At 45.5% G+C, this 19603-nt stretch overlaps 1 protein-coding gene across 1 annotated transcript; it reads left to right on the top strand.

Moving 5' to 3' along the window:
• Positions 1–5127: 5127 nt before the first annotated feature.
• Positions 5128–19224, top strand: LOC139060201 (muscle-specific protein 20-like). The gene is made up of 4 exons (XM_070539167.1): positions 5128–5342; positions 11071–11195; positions 15541–15745; positions 18578–19224. Exons 1-4 carry the CDS (start codon positions 5292–5294, stop codon positions 18755–18757), a joined length of 561 nt encoding a protein of 186 aa, XP_070395268.1. The 5' UTR covers positions 5128–5291; the 3' UTR covers positions 18758–19224.
• The last annotated feature ends 379 nt before the right edge of the window (positions 19225–19603 follow it).

The raw sequence follows: 19603 nt of genomic DNA, 5'->3' as shown, positions 1-19603 counted from the left end.
AAGTAAATAACAAACTGCATGTGATAAAGCCACAGTTAGGTTCTTGGCCCTCCGCAAGAATATCATGGCGAACAGATGTCCTATTCTGTCGTCTCAGAATAGGACACACATTTGGGATCCATCATTTTCTACTTACTGGAAGTGAACCTCCAACCTGTGGTAGACGCGGTGAGAGGCTGACCGTCCTCCATGTGCTCCTGGAGTGTCGGGAAGCCGAAACGGAGAGAAAGAAACATTTTCCGCTTGCATACCATTATTACATCCTTCTACACGCGGCTATGTTTCTTGGTAAGTAACCACCTTTTTAACACTAAGGCAGTCCTCAACTTCTTAAATGATGTTGTCCTGCATGTGATAAGCCCATTAAATTTGTAGAGCATCCTCGTTCCAGAGGATGCCGCTGCAATAATTGTTTTGCATAGCACGTGCCTCCAGGCCCTTGTGTTTCAAGGGCTCTAAGGAGGCAGTAGTGCTCTAGCCAATCTTATAAACTGATATATTTTACATATCATATCATTCTTTTGAAATGCATCTTAATGTTTATTGTACACGTCATACGTCATCACCATATTCTTATTATATAGACTTTACGCACTTTATAGCGACTATATAGGGCCCCTTTACAGCCACGTCACACCAACTTCAATAGAACTCATAATTACACTGGAAACTCATTACCACGGACATGACGCTCTTTGGTCATACTTGGCCCTTGCGCCATGAAACATCAAAAATTCATTCATTCATAACATCAGCCTATTTCACATAGGTCGACGGCCTTTCACAGCGATCTCAAATTACCATTGCCTTGCGCAACGGACTCAATCGTATGCCTACAATTTCCGTAATCTCCTCCCAACGCCAAACCTTTGGCCTATTTGATGACCTCTCTTACTTTATCTTGGCAGCCATTCGGTTTCTGTAGACCCCCTGTCGTTTCCTTATGCATCACATGACCTGAACACTCTCTATTTATTCCTCTTAATCTGTGGTTGAATATCAGCTATCCACGTTTGCTCTTTGACGACAAATTCATTAGCAACGTTTAACCAAAGGGCCCTTAGTTCACTTTGTATAAACTTTTTTCTTCTGCGTTTGTTCACCTTTTGTGGAGCAGCATTCCTGCTATATTGAAATATTAGAATAATTTTCAGGATACTTTAACCGACAAAACATCACGTGGTGCTCACGACTGACTAAATATGCCGGCCACTCATCAAAACGACCACCTACACGGACAACTACTCTTGCAACAGATCCGACGCGTTGGAAGGCTACTGCGTATTCATTTGCAGCCGTGCCGCTACTGCCCGGGCTAGTGGATGCTTGATATTTTCTTCAGCGCAATGTTCCGCAGCTCAGGGCCCGTATTGACAAACTGCTCTTACGCTAGAATCGTTGGCATACAAGAGAAAATTCCCGCCAATCTTGATGCTGGAGATATTCATAGAGCAAGCGGCCAGCCAATGGCAAAGAGCCCTCTCAAACGAAAAGCTTTGGGACTTTGGCCCCTCGTGTCCAAATAATACGGCTTGTTAGGTACAGCCTTGAATGATTAAAACCCGCGGAAATGCAAGCTCTTCTTCTTCTGATACTGTGACACCATGGCGCGCATATCCTGCCACGCACCGTAAAAACAACACGGAAATTACTTGTTGAAAGTTAACCATGAACGGAAATGTTTTACTGAAAAAGAAGATAAAACGCATCTTGCAACAAAGGCACCACAAAGCAATGTAAAGCACAACATGAAACGAAGGACACTGCAAGAAGCCGTGGTTTTGGTCCTTCCAGACTGCCCAAAATAGGGTTCTTCGGGCAATCTCTAGACTGATTACGTGCGCTGTAGAACGTTCTTGTTGTATCTTCCGAAATGACCCGAAATTGTTTACTGCTACAACAGTGCACGGCCTATATTACATTTCTCCATCTGTCTGTCCATGCAACTGCCAATCATATCACCTCTCCAGGCTCTCATTTTCCACTTACACATGCGTTCTCTCCCTTCAATGCAGGGTTGCCCCACCTTTCCTTGGCGTTGCCTAATGCGCTCAGTTCTCCTACGTCCCGTGACCTCGTGAAGTCAGAGCATAAGGCTCGCATGTCTCTTGTTATTTAGCACGTTGTGGTTAGAGCCGCTAAGGCTAACCAATTGCAGGTCGAACATATAGACAATACTAGTCTGAAGGTATGCACAGAACCACTTCGAGCAGCTAGGATGTGTGCAAGTTGGCATGCGCATACCCGAGCAGACGCTATTCTCTCAGACTTTCGACATCACCGAGTGTATTCTGATACTGGGTGACGCGGACCCCGGTGCATGCAAGCAGGTGTACGTTTCAGCCAGCACGTATTCATATATTTGCATGTGTGTTTACTAGCACCTTTGCTTGTTGGCGCCTGGGCCGCTGATCAACGGAATTCCAGCTTTTCCCCAGCTATGCACCTGGGTCGAGCCGGTGGGGTGGCTTCTTCGTTCAGCTCTGAGTCGGGGCTCGCACCTCGAAATAACTTTTCAACTCGCGCCCTTTCGTACACACTGAGGCTCAAAAGAACTCCGCGACCTTATTGTGGTGCACCGTCCCACTTGACTCTTCAGCCCAAAACCACCACATTGTTAGCCGAATACTTTTCGCTTTCCTGTTGACAATCCCGACAGCTCGCCCGTAGAGCCGGGCCCGCAAGTTGAGACTCGGGCGAAACTTGATGAGAGCGGTTGCGTAGTTGGCTTCGTCAACGCCTCCGGTGACAGCTGTCGCGAAGGATTTGGCCACCTCGATACAGGCGCCCGACGCGAGCCGTTTCACGCTCCGTGCCACACCTCCTTGGAGCGCTTTGCGTGATTTGCGCGCTACACTAGGCCGTCACGTGGCGGGACAAGATATCTTTCGGAGGAGCGACCTAGACGGCACGCTGAGAATACGCGTTTGGGATTCTAAGCACGTCCAATGACAGCCCACACTAGCTTCCGCCTGTTCCTTCTCGCCGTGCCCGCACGCGAGCTTCATGGAAAGCTGCCTGCCCTGAAGGTCAATGGACTCTCTGTCGCCTCCACCTTTAAATGCAACAACATTTATTGGACTTGTGCCGTCCCATTCCGTCGAAAGCCTGGGATATTCAGTCATGCCAATAGAACACGAGAGAAAAAAAAAGGACGGGATTGAGGATTGGGATGACATGGAAGCGGAGGGGGGAGTGGGGCTTGTTCCACTGCAGTGTTCGAAGAGCTGGCTATGCAGGCAGCCTGAAAGAGGCCGCAGGCAACCTCCACGCCCTAAAGGCTGTGGTTCTGCCTGAGTGCTGGCTCGTGTGCCTTTTGGTACAGCGGAAAATCGCACCTTGCTTAGACCTCAGACTTAAAGATGGTTGCCGCTACAGACAGCCAGGTAATTCTATGGCGGGCAAGTGCAACTCCTGCAACCCATTACTTGTTCCGTGTATCCCTCATTTAAAAGGGTAAGCTTCGAAAAATGACTAATTAACTCCACCATGATGCTGAAGCGTTTATAATTTGGGAAATCAACAGAAAAATCAAAATGTCAAGTCATATTATGTTTTGTGTTTTATTCTTCTTTCTTCTGCCCTTTTTCTTGTATCGCCCTTGTGCCCTACCACGTTCCTCATTTGCAGAGTAGCATGTTGGCGAATACATTTATGTCGACAAAGCTCTCTGCGCTTAGATAAAGAATTCCCCATTTCTCTTCTTCTTATACAGAAGTGTATTATTAATGATGCTCGAATAAGCGGAAAAAAATCGTCTGCAGTACAGTAGGGCAACTTCCAGATATGGTGGCCATGTCGTGCAACAGGTGGGATTAGCCTGGCGTGCTAGGCCAGTAATTCGTCCGCATGCGCGTCTATGACGATGGCAATACTAATTTCACCAAGCATTGATCAAATCAGCGTGTCAAATACCAGCAACGGTCCACGATGTCCACCGAGACAAATGGAAATTCGGACGTGAGCATTTAGCAGAACATCACTATGAGAGAATAGAAAAGAAAGGCTAATTGAAAGCCTGGGAGGTTGACCACTACAGAGCCTGGTTGACCACCCTTCACCGGGGATATCACTCAAGAGCACCAGTTTAGCCCCAGTTACGCAATGTCTGTCCTCTAGTTCACAGTCTTTAACCGTCATGCTAGCTCGCACTTATTCTCCTGAAGTATGTACTGTGATTTCTTTATGTATTGCCACGTTGCTTCTTCAAATGCGCAATTTTTCTTTAATTGTTTAAAGTCATACAAAACAGCAATATTTCTTTTTTTGTTGTTTTGTCCGTAACCACTCTTACACGGGTATGTATTGACTACACCCCCCCCCTTGTGTAATGCCTTCGGGCCTTCAAGGTGATAATAAATAAAATGATTCATTGGTGAGCGGGCAAGTTGAACGAATGATATGTGACAAAGAACTCCAGGTCAGTGTCTCTTCCATCTACCCGTTCCGGAACAGTTAATTCTCTAATGCCAACTTCACCAGACGTCTGTAGAAACTCGAAGGCGTTCTTAAAGACAAAAGATTGAGTTAAACGTTGACCGATTTTAACTTACGTGCACTGACAGCCATGTGTGTGTACTTGTACATCCGCTATGTAACTCTTCTACATTTCCGTCCATCATTCTCCCTCAATTTTTCCGTCTTCCACTGCTGGGCAACAAATCATATTCACTGTACCGGTTGGTCTACCTGCCATTTCCCTGCGTTTTGTGTCCATGCCTCTTTCTCTCTGTTGTTCGTGAAATGCACCATTTCTCGGTGCAATGCACCGGCCATGCTGGCACCACGACGCGGCGTCGTGGCGAGCCCCGGAAATCGTGCTGACGGCGGCGGCCAAGGTGCACAATCCCTGGGCTGAAAATAAGGAGGAGGAGGGTGAGCGCAGCACCACAGCCGTGCCGTACAACGCGCTGGAGCCCGTTATGGGAACCTGAGCCGGGGTTCTTTTTCCCTCTCTCGAAGACGAAGGTTCTTCTTCACCGCAACCTTTTCTCTTTCTTTTTTTCAGGGCAAGCTCTCGGGCGCGTGCAGCGGCATCCGCCGCCACCGCGGTAGCCTCCGGAGAGGCGTGGTCTATCTTTAGTAGGCTCCCTCCTCACTCCCCCCCAGCCTCCCATGCCCGGCGGTGAGAGGGTTTCAGGAGCCCTGGACGGCGGTGGGTCTTAGTCGTGGTCTGCCCCGGCTCCTCACTGCCGTCACCGTCTACCCACCGCTGTGGTCAATTGCCCCTCGCGCTTTCCTTGCCTCGGCTGCTGCTGCTGCTGCTGCTGCTGCTGCCCAGTGTGGTCGTCATGGCTTACCGTGGTCCGGCGTACGGTCTTAGCGCGCAGATCGCAAGCAAGGTAAGGAACGGCCCGAAAAGGAAGTTGCGATCGCCGTCGGCTGCTTTTCGTGGCTCGGAGAGGAGCGATATCCCGCTCCTCCCATCCCTCAAGCCTTATCTTCTCGCTGTGCTCAGGCTGATGACCCGTCGGAGAACTCCTTTTTAGCTCGCCGCCTTCGGGCTTCGGCGTATACGGCTCGTGAAGACAATGAAGGGAGCCCGTGCGGCAGGGTGCTCACAGCCGACAACATTAAGCAGGCGTTCGACGCCTTCTTTTGCGGGGCGATGAAGTGCCTCGAAGGGCCGTTACAGACATCCGATGCAATAAGATTAACCTCGACAGATGGCGAACAGTAACGCTCCAGAAAAGCATAGAAAAATACAATGCGTGTAATTGCGTTTATGTGTGAAGAACGCATGCTTCTCCTCGAAATAAACTTCATGAATAGGAAACAGAAATATAACGAATATAGTTATCCACTTTTAGATATCATTTCGCAACTCTTTATTTATTACTATCTTACGGGGCAGGAATGGCGGCCGTTGCTATGATGCTACTCTCAGCGCTTTTTGTAGCGTGTGCTTCATCACCAGTCATAGATGTTACCAATAGTAAAGTGACATTCGTTGTTGCGAGGCATAAGGATGCCTTAGAGTGGGACATCCTTCCCAAGGTTTCCCCATGCAAGAAATTCCACATACCTTGCCGGCATCGCCGGTAATTCTTGATTAATGTCTCCCGAAGGAGTGGAACAAAAATGATTTGATTCGGCATAAAAAAGGTTGAAGGGTGGAATGTTGTGTCTAGAAATATAGAGCTCGTTCGCTTTTTTCCCCGAAAAGGCAGTTATATTATATGCGCAGAAATGTCATTGTCAAGTCTCAAGGCACAGACATATCTTTATACATTGCAATTAGGAGGAGTCGAAGAGAACGGAAGTAGAAGGGCTGTCGGGTGAAGAATGAGAGTGAGTAACCTTGTCGGCTATATGTATAATATAGCGGTAGTGACCATGACACTGCGCCGGTTGTGAAATCTACACCCACTACATCTTTGTACCCAGAATATTTCTTCTACAACGGGACACTCGCACTCTAATGCCCAGTGTGTCTGCCGCCTTCTTCGTAATCTTACACGTGCGGATAAAGTATTTCTCCTAGGAAATCGGGCTGGGGCGGCCGTTAGACCTACCGTAACTTCGGCCTGGGGCCCAGCACGTGACAACCCTGAAGTGCCCAAAAGTACTTAGTCTCCAGGTCTGCAGCTGGTGCTCGTCATCTAGTGTGGCTGACAAAGGCCACAGAATGACAAATACCTATAGGTGGCGGGACACGGACAGACTAACCTAGGAGCGGTTATGGACAATAACTTCCACAAACCAATAATGCATCTTCTTAACGATGGTTCGCACGCAGTTGTTTAAATAAGTATGCCACGTGGCAACCAGTGTGGCAAATGAGTTAGAAGGAAGCACTTAATCTATAAAGGAATCTGGCCTTCTATTACGTCATTGTTTAAAATCTGAGCCATCTGGCTATTAGAATTGTAAATCATAGCTACAGGGCTAAAAGCACGGGACATGTCCTTCGCGCACTTCGTGTCATTGACCTGTCCATTTAGCGTGTCTGTACATTTTTTTCTGAAGTATATCAAGTCGCCTCATACCTTCACTACGTCTTCGTACATCGTTGTTGTGACGCTGCCATATGACTGCACTTCATAACACATGTGAGAGTATCATCGTAATATTAAATTAACCACGCATAAATACTTTACTAAGGGTGGTCTTGCCCCCTCGCAATGCGATAACTCTTCTCAGCCTAACCGTAGCTGCGCTCCGGGCATATGATTATAGCACTAAAAGAGCCGTGTGTATGTTCACTTACAAGTTATATCAGTGTTCAGAATAAACGGCTTGAATATCAACGCGCTCAATGTGGAGAAGTCTACAGACTGATTGCATTGTTGCAGCAAATGATAGTAAAGTTCTTTATTTGGCGTTTCTATTTATTTACTTTCTTTGGCGTTCGTCATAGGTACCACCAATTTAACATGCTGTTTGTTGCGGCGAAGAAAAAATAAAATAGATTTGTTATCTGCTTTTTTTTTACGTATTTCCTGTGATGCGGCAAGCATGCGAAGGAATGTAAAACGGAAATGCCAACAGCCTATTTGATGACTGATACCGTCCAATCTTATTGTGCAATGTCAGCCTTTGTCGTGTTCACTTCGTGCACAAAATGACGTCTGCATGACATGTTACGCGTGACGTTGATCAGCGAACACTGACAACGGCGTAGGGCTGTACAAACATAGAAGCATAACCTGTCATCATAAGTACCTTTGTTTCCAAGGGCTTACGGTTCCCATACCAAAGAAAAAACCTCACCCAATCTCATTATTTAATTCAAGAAAGAGAGGCAGAATTTACGAAGATTTTGTTCGTAGGGGATCTTTGCCATTGGCTGGACAGCTTAGCGAATGAAAGGTCCGGGATCAAGACTGGCTGGAATTAGCTCTCACGAACAATTCTAACTTAATAGGCTTTTGTGAATAAGTTCACGGTTGTTCAGTTCGGTTTTGCTCTTTCTATTCTGCTCTCCCCAAAATAGTCTCTGGCAGTTGACAGTTGAAATTTTTTTCTTCAGTCTGAAATGAGTTGAGAAGCGCTTCACTCAGTCCATCAGAATTAAAACAACGGGCACAGCTAATGAATTTACTGGATTCTGCGGCATCTTCTAGCTGTTTATACTTAGACGTAGTCCCGGAATCGACATAAAGAGCACAGGCAATCGGCTTCCACGTGAGCAAGATTGACAGCTCTTCTTATTTTTTCAATCTTATCGTGTGTAGTGCCAAAGTGCCTGTTTATTTTTCGAGAGTGTCATTTGTGCGTATATCTGGAGTTCAAGACACTGAGTTTTCGAAATTCTTTCCTATATTTACTTTAATGACCGTAACTAAAGCTAATTTCCTGCTGAAATGTCTTAGTTATGACTCACAGGAAGAAAACAAAAAGAAATATCTTCTACCAGGAGTGTTCAAGAACGAGCCGAAATTGACAGACTTGGGCAGCTTTCCATTTTTCAAGCATCGAAGGCTTTCAAAAAGCACTAGCTCTTTACTCTTTTTGGTGATTGTTTCTTCTGTCGTACTGTTTAAGCTTAGTTGCCCTATATCAGAGACAGAAAAATTTTGCAATGCGGTCCATAAGTGTAGATGGATATTAGCTACCATGCAACATCCGGAACTAAAATTAGAAATCTATATAGCATGTACACCCAATGTATTCATTCATAACTTCTGGTAGCATAAAAGCCGAACTAATAATGGAACAAAGTCGTTTATGGTAGCTGTCAAACAAGCCAGAAAACTAACTTCTACTTCCTTTTTAACTTTAGTGTTCTCACCATTCCTTAGCTATTTTCTTTAATCTTAGCCTTTAGCATCTCTTTCAGTGCAGTGTTTTGCACTAATCGATCAACATTCACCCATCGTTGCGAGAGCCTGTTTTTTCTTTCTTATTTTTGTCACAGTCTTTCGCGATTCTCGGCTTCGTCTAGACGACTCAGTCTGCGAGGAGTTATTTATTACCTCTGCCGCAACCAAGGAGTGAAGAACAACGCTTAGCGAAACGAGCCAAAAGGCAAGGCGTAACCGTAGACACACATACATTTTTGTCCTTTTCTTTATTGACGGTAGCTTCTGTGTTGTAAAACCCTCCAGTACTAGCCACTCGTCTATGGAGGCAGTTCGTCTTCCCCTGCTCGCAAGGGGCAAAGCTGCTCGTGTCACTTGTTCCTTAGGAAAGCGGTCTATTTTGGGGACTTCTACCATGCAACTTAAGAAGAAAAGGAATATACCACTGGCGCGCCTTCTGTTCTGTTTCAGTTTTCATTCCAGACTGTCTTTTGACACGTTCGCGCAACGGAGCCCGTGGACTGAGACAAGGGCTTTCTTTGAGCGAGAATGCTAGACGGTTTTCTTTTGATTTCTTGGTAAAGTCTATAAGGTGCTTGTGACAGAAAAGTAGATGGCCACTCGAAACAAAGTTTGTTTCGCACATCGCGTGGTGAGGAAAAGTGTTGACAGCAACTTCGCTGCAAACTATGATTGCAGTTACAACAAAATACTTTAATAACGCTGTTGAAGCTTTCTCCCGTCCTGTCAGAGGAGTTTTGTGGGCTGTGGCAAAGACAAACATAGACTCAAGGTGAGAGTGTTTGCCCCATGATGAGAGGCTTTCTGTGATGACCATCGGATAACTTGTTCACAGGAACCACCTTGTTATGTTTAAACTCGAGCAGGCGTCCACTATTGCAGTCAAGTAAAGAAAATAAAGCCCGCCACATTGCGGCACCTCGTTTCCTTGACACTGCCGGGACTTCAATAATTCTGAAGTTAGCATTACCACTGCCTCGGTTTTAGTCCTTGTTTGCGCTGACACTGATCGTTAACTCTTGAGTCCAGAGTGAGAGCGGCACACTCACAACCGCAGAACAATTCAAGAAGTTCAGAAATGTATTACAACGTATGCGCATTCCTAACGCACTGTGTTGTAGCAGCAAGTTTTGATCTACTGCCCGCAAACTTATAAACAGTGGCTCTCGCTTCCTGAGTCAGTGTCTGCGTCCGTTCGTTGCCGTATACGCCGACACAGTGAAGAGACATTCTCTCTCCACATGTGTGTAAGTGTGAGTCAGCGCAGGCAGCTTTGCACCGCTGCTGGAGAGCCGCCAAGACATGAACCTCGGAGCATTTTTTGTTTGTGCCGCTGTTCCCTCTTCAAGGACTTCTCGCCCTGCTTGCTGAGGGTGTTCGTGCGCGAGTGTGTACCTTTGCTGCGATCTGACTCAGCACGAGTCACGTTCAATGGGTCTTTCTGTTCGCTCGAATGGAGCAAGCTGAGCATTAGTTCCGCCTTCGCGAGGCAGGCTTCCCCTGCAGCGCTCGGCCCTGGGCTCTTCAACGAGACCGGCCGAGGGCATCTGTCACTGTCAAGGCAGCTGCCACGCTTTCGCGCACAACTAGTGAGGTTTGTTGAAGCGTACGAAGCAGATGTTTAGGAAACGTCAAATTTAGGAAGAAAAAGAAAAGTCAACAAGTGGCCATTTAGGGTAGCGTGCCAAGCACTAAGGATTCCAAACAGAACTTCTGTTGTGTGCTCGAGGTTAAGAAGTAACTTGAGTGAGTGTCGCTGTCAATGCACAATTACATAGCATATGTTTGTCAACGTTCTTCACGGAAAATGGTTATTCAGGAGTACAATGACCATGAACGCAACGTCTAAGTACTGTGCCTTGGCTTGGTCAATTATTTATTGATAACGTTATTTGTTTGAAGTGAAAAAATTTAAAAGTCAGATACAGGCTGGAAACTAACTCTGGAAGGCGCAAAACGCTCGCTTGCCTCGAGGGGGCGAGGAACTCTAAGCTGTCCTTCATAATGCGCATTTTCAAGGCTGTTATCAAGGGAAAGAATTTTGTTGGATCTTTCAAAATAAATTATTGTAAGGAGGCATGGGTTAGTCCTTTGCTCCCACATGTGATGAATTTTAATAATTCGAAGTTTATTTAGCACCGAAAAGTCTGATAAAATATTTTTAGATGAGAGCATCTACGCTTTTTAAATGATTTATAATATATCGCAGCTTGATTAAATGGTGTGCCGCAGACATGATTCGTACCCGCATCAAAACAGAATAAAGAAAAGGAAAGAAACTCAGTTTTCATATTCGCCAACGCAGATTGCATCGAAACGTGATCCCGAACTGGAATCTCAGATCTTGGACTGGATCGAAGAGGTGCTTGAACAGCGGCTACCCCAGGCACCATACGAAGAAGTTCTTCGGGATGGCGTCGTACTATGCAAGTAAGTTCCACAGCCGAAATCACTGAAACAGACTTCAGTCTTCCACATGCCATAAATTCAAAGCAGAACATCACATACGTAGTTTCAAGAAGCATGGTTTGCTAGGCGAACTGGTATTCCACTCCTGTAGCGAGCAGCGCGAAAAACAAGACTTATTACGAAGGCTGACGAAGGCTGTGTCCGTTGTCCTTGCCTTTGTAGGCAGTCGGTTGATGCGGGCCGTCTGCCTTTTCTTGTGAACGGCGATTAACAACGGCGGCTGGCCGGAGAAGCGGCATGCCATCGCTCGGGCCCGGTAGTTGTTATTGTCGCCTTTAACATATGGCACTTGCCCGCGAGGGTGGATTGGCCAAGGCTCGATAGTTGTTGTTGGGGTTCCTCAGTGACTTCGTGCAACCACACTGTGGGATCGGTCACGAATCGGGGGTGTACAAGGGTTTAAAAAAATAATACTGGTAGCCTGGAGCGTTCTCCCTCTAACTCGCCCTTGGCCAATCGTCCTTTTTGGCAGCCATGGCGAGCGCCCGCTACTAGCGCCGCTACACCTTCGTAGTAAGTATTTTTTTCACCCTGCTCGGCTCAAGGAAAAAATTGAGCTTTGCTGCCAAATGAAGATTTGTTAGCACATGTTTGCACAGTTTAGTACGTAAGCAGTTGCCCCAGCTGTTGAGCTCATGCTTCGTAGAATGAAGCAACGGTATACCAAACAGCGATGGAAGCTACACCAAAACATTCGTGATCTATCTCATCGGTGGGCTTATAGTACCACTACAGTAAAGGATTTCGCTCTTTACTACTGTTCTGCAAAATTCGGCTAGTCTGAATCTTGCTGCGAACGTAATATTAAGTTAGAGAATCGACACACCCCCAGTGCAGCAAGCAGATATTCAAAATATAGCTATAACTTAGGAAGGCGTTTTAGAATTACGTACCAAAAGTGACAACGACATCATTGCTGCTCATTGGATATTACTGCCATTGAAAGAAATAATACTCACGCCTCATTACCGCACACCCAACTACATTATTATATGCAGCCACTAGCATAATTGACCTTCAGATAGGAGGGATCACTAATCTTCCTTGGGCCATTTGTTTTCGCACTATTCGCGATGTTACAGCACCATCATGATGTTTGTTGAGCGTCTTGAGCAACACGAGCTGTTATCATTTGCAGCCACAAAAGAAATTGAGACCTTTACAGGAGAGACGAAAATATGCCCAAATGAGCGTGGAGGACCAGAAAAATGCCTGTTTTGGGCTTTCATTTTAGCGTTTCACACTGAAAGCCTCGTGGCGATGCATTACATTTACTTTAAATAGTTATGGGCAATAAGGAGTGATGGATATACGCAGCTACGTTTGGACTAGTTGTTGTTCCAGTGGTGAAATTTAGACCCACGAAGAAAACACAGGACGCAGGATACCATATTAGAGAAGGTGTTGGGATGAGATTAGGGGATTGCAGCTTGCAAGTGCTTGGGTGGGCTGCGTGTCTTCTACGTACCGTGTTTTGCTCGTGCGGCTACATTCCAGAAACAGTAAACCAACTAGCCCGACCTTACCACCTGTTCAGCTGTACTCATTCCTTTGTAGTCTTTTAGTTGAAACATTTCTTTCGTAATCACTTATCGCTCATGTCTGTCTTACTTCTGTACGAATGTTTTCTTATTGCGCGAAAAGTTTGGAAACGTACAAAAGCATCTCCATGTTATCGCCTCTTCAATAGGATTGGTCCTTCAAGTTCAGTCTGATTCTTCTCTTCAATTCGATTTATTTATTTATTTATTTACTTATTTATTTATTTATTTATTTCAATACGTTCATGGCTAAACGCGTTACAGAAGGTAGAGGTGAAAGACAAATAAATGCACCTGTCACAAGCAGTTAGCACGTACGATAATTTTCAGTGATTAAATGCAGGAGTGTTGATAATTGTGACGGCGGAGGTGGGAAGCGGTTTCATTCATTGGCAGTCTTCGGGATGAATGAGTAAAGCGAAAAAGGAAAAGAAAAATAAAGTGATAAAAAGGAGACGTCAGCTTTCTGGCGTCGACAAGCGCACGAAAGAATACGTGCATTGGCTCACTAAGAAGTTCATTTTTCAGGTGTGCATTACGAAACATCTAGTGCAAAAATAATGAACGGGACATTTTTCTGCATCAAACCTTTTCCGCACGTCAAATCAGCTTGCTTGTCGACAGAGTGCATACTGGCGATTCTTACGGGCCCTGATCGCATTCGCCCCTTCGCATTTATCGCTGATTCTCGCCTTCGTCAGGCCGTCAGTTCCCATTCTCTCGAAACGGGATGCTTATGCCCGTGGGCATGGGAGACGGATAAACAGAGGCCAAGGCGTATTTTGGTGCTGCCTCGAGATATGTTTTCATTAGCGCGCCGGAGCCAAGACCCGCGGAATGGCCGCGGGCTGCCAAGTCTAACCCCGAGCTTCGAGAGTTCTGGCGTCCTGACAAGGGGGAGGGTGGACGCATTCGTCCCAAGGAACAGGTGCTGCGCGTAGCAAGAAACCACCCCCTCCTCTCGCCATAATACGGGCGATACAAATCGCAACCTGCGACAGGCACGCGCCTCGAGGACGCACGCTGCGCCGTGGTATATAGCGCGCGTCTGCCAGGAGACAAGCCTTGGCCACTGTGTGCATTAGCACGGCATGGTACCACCATATGTCATGCCTGTTCCTCGCATTAAGGATAGTTGGCGTAGGTATATCCGCTTTCCGATGCCCGACTTACCGTGGTTGTTTGGTAGCCATGGTTTCGGGCCGGTAAGCACGAGGTCGCGGGATCAAATCCCGGCCAGGACGGTCGCATTCCGATGGGGGTGAACTGCGAGAACGCCCTTGTAGTACTTAGATTTAGGTGCGCGTTAAAAAACCCCAGGGGGTAAAAATTATTTCCGGAGTCACCCACAACGGCGTGCCTCATAATCAGATCGTGCTTTTGGCACGTAAAACCCCGTGATTTTCTTTCCGATTTCCGCATGGATGGCGTGCCTATCTTGCAAGAACTTGTTTTTCTGAAGATTAGTAAAACATTTTTGAAAAGAGGTTAGGCCCGAATCTTGAATTAACTTCTATGCCCCGCCTCGCAAGAGGAGGAAGATGGGTCTCTGCAACGTTATGGATGGTGATGAGGTTGTGGGTGTTTTGCGAAGCCAGCTCGATGTGAAAGTGAGAGTGGGCAGACCTTGACGTGCCAGCCGTTGACGTGTCAAGTATTACACAAGGCTAAATTGAGATACATCTTTGTACAGTAAGCGAAATTTTACGGGACATGAAATATGAGAAAAAAGCTGAATATCTGTGCAGCCTCACAACGCAGCCTAGTGTTTTTATTTACAGCCTCTACTAATATGGGTGAACAATATAGTGGTGTTCGGCTTTACTCACTTCTGTTGCAGGCTGCTCGGAAATAGAACGTTTTCTGAAATTCCCTGGCCCATAACCGTTTGTGGTCGAGTGTACATGCCATGTGCATTCTATCAACAAATATTCAGCAAAGCACCTGCAGCTGCATGCCAGCCAAGTGATAGACGCACATTGGCGCCTTCCCTTTAACAATGAAACGCAATGAATGTGCCCAATCGCGCTAGTTTAGCGGATATGACGTAGCGCGGCTGAGATCGAGGCCATTGGCTCGATTCCTGCCGCTGCGGCCACATTTCGACGGGGTCGGAAAGCAAGGAGGATTGTGCACCGGCGAACTTGGTGCACGACAAAGAACCTCACGTGATCAAAATTATTCCAGTGTCTCCACACTATGGCGTGCCTCATAATCAGATCACGATTTTAGCACGTAACACCCTATAGAATTCAATGTTAACGAGCATAATTTTTCGCTTGCACTTTGTTCTAATGCCAACTAAACATGCCGGACCGTTTCATAAAAGTGGAAGAGATTATCGCTACGTGTTTGGCTAGTAACCACATTAGGTGGTGGTTTGACTACAGCAATCCACATCCACTCTTTTTTCTGTTACCGAATGGGTTGTCATAAGTCATCTTATGGTTAAATACAAGCCTGTGAACCTTCTTCCTAACTCAGATGCATAACTTTCGTGTGGAACAGTGCAAAGAGAGACACATGCAGGCCAATGAATGGGGCGTGCTGAACTCGCCTTGGCCCGTCATTTGAGCTGCTCCTTTCAAAGATCTTACCTTACCAACTAGCTAAAATTCAGACCTTATGGCCTGTAGAACTTTTGTCCATAATGAAGGCCTGTGTGCCAGTCTGTTATGAAACGTTCAGCTATCGGGCATAGATTTCGACGCAATCAAAGCTCACGTCATCGCACGCGCCTTCCAATATTCTCTGTTCTGCCGCAGGCTTATGAACGCCCTGAACCCGGGCAGCATTCCAAAGATCAACACCACTGGTGGCCAGTTCAAGAAGATGGAGAACATCGTGATGTTCCAGAATGCGGCCAAGAACTGGGGCGTGCCTGATGTCGACGTCTTCCAGACTGTTGACCTCTGGGAGCGCAGGAACATCCCGCAGGTCTCGCAGTGCATTCTAGCACTGGGACGAGCGGTGAGGACTTGCTCAGAATTCCCTATACCGAGTGCATTGTGGTGAGCGCTTAAGAGGAACTTTATCATCGTGTTTGTAAGTTCTGTGCAAAGATCTATTGAATATTTGAACACCAAAGGACACCACGAGATCGATCGATCGATCGATGATCTATCTATCTATCTATCTATCTATCTATCTATCTATCTATCTATCTATCTATCTATCTATCTATCTATCTATCTATCTATCTATCTATCTATCTATCTATCTATCTATCTATCTATCTATCTATCTATCTATCTATCTATCTATCTATCTATCTATCTATCTATCTATCTATCTATCTATCTATCTATCTATCTATCTATCTATCTATCTATCTATCTATCTATCTATCTATCTATCTATCTATCTATCTATCTATCTATCTATCTATCTATCTATCTATCTATCTATCTATCTATCTATCTATCTATCTATCTATCTATCTATCTATCTATCTATCTATCTATCTATCTATCTATCTATCTATCTATCTATCTATCTATCTATCTATCTATCTATCTATCTATCTATCTATCTATCTATCTATCTATCTATCTATCTATCTATCTATCTATCTATCTATCTATCTATCTATCTATCTATCTATCTATCTATCTATCTATCTATCTATCTATCTATCTATCTATCTATCTATCTATCTATCTATCTATCTATCTATCTATCTTGTGACTTGCAGATAAACGCACAGGAAGGAAATGGATGCTTTCTATTTGTGACCTGAAACACGCTAATGTATAGAGACGCATAACCCGGAGTGAACGTGGATCATGAGCACAATGCATATGGAATCTCGAAACGGGATTGTACGATATGCGCGATACAGCATCAGCATAATGTATATGAGAATCTCGAAACGGGAATAGTACGATATGCGCGCTACATAATGAGCATAATGTATATGTGAATCTCGAAACGGGAATAGTATAGTACGATATGCGCGTTACATCATGAGCATAATGTATATGAGAATCTCAAAACGGGAATAGTACGATATGCGCGCTACATAATGAGCATAATGTATATGAGAATCTCGAAACGGGAATAGTATAGTACGATATGCGCGTTACATCATGAGCATAATGTATATGAGAATCTCAAAACGGGAATAGTACGATATGCGCGCTACATAATGAGCATAATGTATATGAGAATCTCGAAACGGGAATAGTATAGTACGATATGCGCGTTACATCATGAGCATAATGTATATGAGAATCTCAAAACGGGAATAGTACGATATGCGCGCTACATAATGAGCATAATGTATATGAGAATCTCGAAACGGGAATAGTATAGTACGATATGCGCGTTACATCATGAGCATAATGTATATGAGAATCTCAAAACGGGAATAGTACGAATAGTACGTCCCCATTTCGTAATCGTCAACCCCACTGTTGTCATGCCGTCATCATCGTACCACCTTTGTCGTTCCATCAACGTAATTCCTTCTTCGTCTTTTCATAGGGATCACGCTGTCGTCATTCAGTAATGATTACGCCACCGTGGTCGTTCAATCGCCGTCATTCGAGCTCTGTTATCTGGTTCTTGTCACACCACCGTCATGCCGTCGTCGTCGTACCTTTGTTCTAATGCCGTAGTCATCACGTATTCGCCGTAACACCATCGCCATCATTTCAGAATTTGCATCACGTAGCCGGCGTTACACCATCGTCATCATTTCAGGATCTTGATCACGTAGTCGCCGTTACACCTTCGTCATCATTTCAGAATCTTCATCACGTAGTCGGCGTTACACCATCGTTAATATTTCAGAATCTTCATCACGTAGTCGGCGTTACACCATCGTCATCATTTCAGAATCTGCATCACGTAGTCGGCGTTACACCATCGTCATCATTTCAGGATCTTCATCACGTAGTCGGCGTTAACCCATCGTCATCATTTCAGAAACTTCATCCCCTTGACGTCGTTCAGTCGTCACACCGGCTTCAACGTTCCATTGACGTCATTCTTTCTTCGTCATTCCATCGTCGTTACTGGGTCGTCGTCATGCCACCACGATCATGGCCGATCTTGGCGAGCGAGTGATCGTAGCAAACTGGGCCGATTCTGGAGACATTTTATGAAGCAATTGTCCCGAACCAGTGACCTCCACCATACCGCAGAAGCGCGCACTGTCGCACACCAACCACACTGTCTATACGAGCCCGTGATCATACGGAGTACACCGTCTGTACAAATAAGCATGCACAAATATATGAAGGAAAAACGAATTTGTTGAGATAAAAATTCTGCCGCAGATTTAACTTCGAACTTCGCTTTATTTTCCTGCTCCATAGTTCTTATTATGTGAATGTGAATCATGGCGGTTTTCTGAATTAAGCAATATAGAGAGAAATATTACTGGCGTTAAACGCAAATCTTCAGTGTGCCATTTTAAGCGGGGGGCAAACGGATAAGTACGACATAGGGAGAATAAAGGATGAGCTTTATTTATCAGCTGAAACATGGCACGTGGCTTCCGTAACGCTTTCTAACGAAGAAATGGCGTCCATTTATGGCTCATGGTATTTTCACTCACATTACAATATATTCTTTTTCTTTCTTTCCATTGTTGTAGTAGTGTTCATATTAACATGCTTTTCTGAATGCACTTTCACTTGAGCGTCAGTGCTCGTGCGGCGTTCTAAGTCGTCCTCAATCGATTACGTGGTGCTTACAAAGCATCCAACTTGGCCGCTTCACCGTATTTCTGAATTGTTCTCGCTCATATTGGCGCACACTGTACATTTTCTAATCCTACCACTCTTCGACGCGCAGTGCTACCTGCACCCGGAGTACCAGGGACCTTGCCTGGGACCCAAGCCGGCCGAGGAGAACAAGAGGCACTTCAGCGAACAGCAGCTGAGGGCAGGAGAAGGCATCATCAACCTCCAGTACGGCACAAACAAGGGCGCCAACGCGAGCGGCATCAACTTCGGCAACACGAGACACATGTAACGCCGCTCCCGCGACATCGAAAAAAAAGGAAGATCGTCGCACTTTCTTTCACTCAGCAGTTCGCCTCGACTTTACAGAAACGGGCGATTGCATCGGCGTTCACCATAGCCTGTTTTCGCTCTGCCGTATAACGATGTCATCGCAATCCATTTATTGACCGGTCGCTGCTCACCAAGTGATCAGAAGCGCGTTCATAATGTTCTACGTGCCATACAAAATTTATTACTGAGCAACGTCTCACTAAAGTATAGGCGCGTGGGGTAAAATCGGTGACTTTCGGGGAAGTGAGAAAGAAACGAACACAAATAGTCGCTTTTTTTCTTTTCTTCTAGTATCGTGAGACGTAACCAAATGTATCTCAAGACTTCATCATACTTCATATGAGTGCAGTGCAGAAAATAATATTGAAAAAGCGGCACTAACATACGCAAAGTAGCTCAAAATAAAGGTGACTCATTGTAACAGCACGAAGTGCTTTTGCTGTGGCTTTGTGACGGTGTTACACGTCTGTTTGTACTACCTCGCTGTGATAAGTTTCAAACGGAGTTTTTTCAGAAGCCTATCTCTCCTTCATTGCTACCAAATGGTGCGGAGAGATATGCACCAAGGCCTCACATATATCGTTCTTGCCTTAATTATTTTCAGTTGACTAAAGCCCTCTCGCATCTGGCTTCAATTACCCTCTCCGCCCTCAACCGACCACATCATGAAATACAATCCGTATAAAATATGCGTTCTTAACAGTTGGCACCTTATAACCGACAATGAAGTCGCGTGGGCTGATACACTCCTCGAGGCAAGCTTTTTTGTTGCGCCAGCATACTGCTTGCGACTTCGCTATGCTGC

The sequence above is a fragment of the Dermacentor albipictus genome, chromosome 5, assembly GCF_038994185.2.
Source record: "Dermacentor albipictus isolate Rhodes 1998 colony chromosome 5, USDA_Dalb.pri_finalv2, whole genome shotgun sequence".
Classification (NCBI taxonomy): Eukaryota; Metazoa; Arthropoda; class Arachnida; order Ixodida; family Ixodidae; genus Dermacentor; species Dermacentor albipictus.
This window is presented reverse-complemented; position numbering and strand designations above follow the sequence as displayed.

Coding starts and splice junctions, on each gene's coding strand:
- LOC139060201 (XM_070539167.1), top strand. CDS start 5,292: ATGGCTTACCGTGGTCCGGCGTACGGTCTTAGCGCGCAGATCGCAAGC. Junction 11,196..15,540: donor GATGGCGTCGTACTATGCAA/GTAAGTTCCACA, acceptor GTTCTGCCGCAG/GCTTATGAACGCCCTGAACC. Junction 15,746..18,577: donor TTCTAGCACTGGGACGAGCG/GTGAGGACTTGC, acceptor TTCGACGCGCAG/TGCTACCTGCACCCGGAGTA.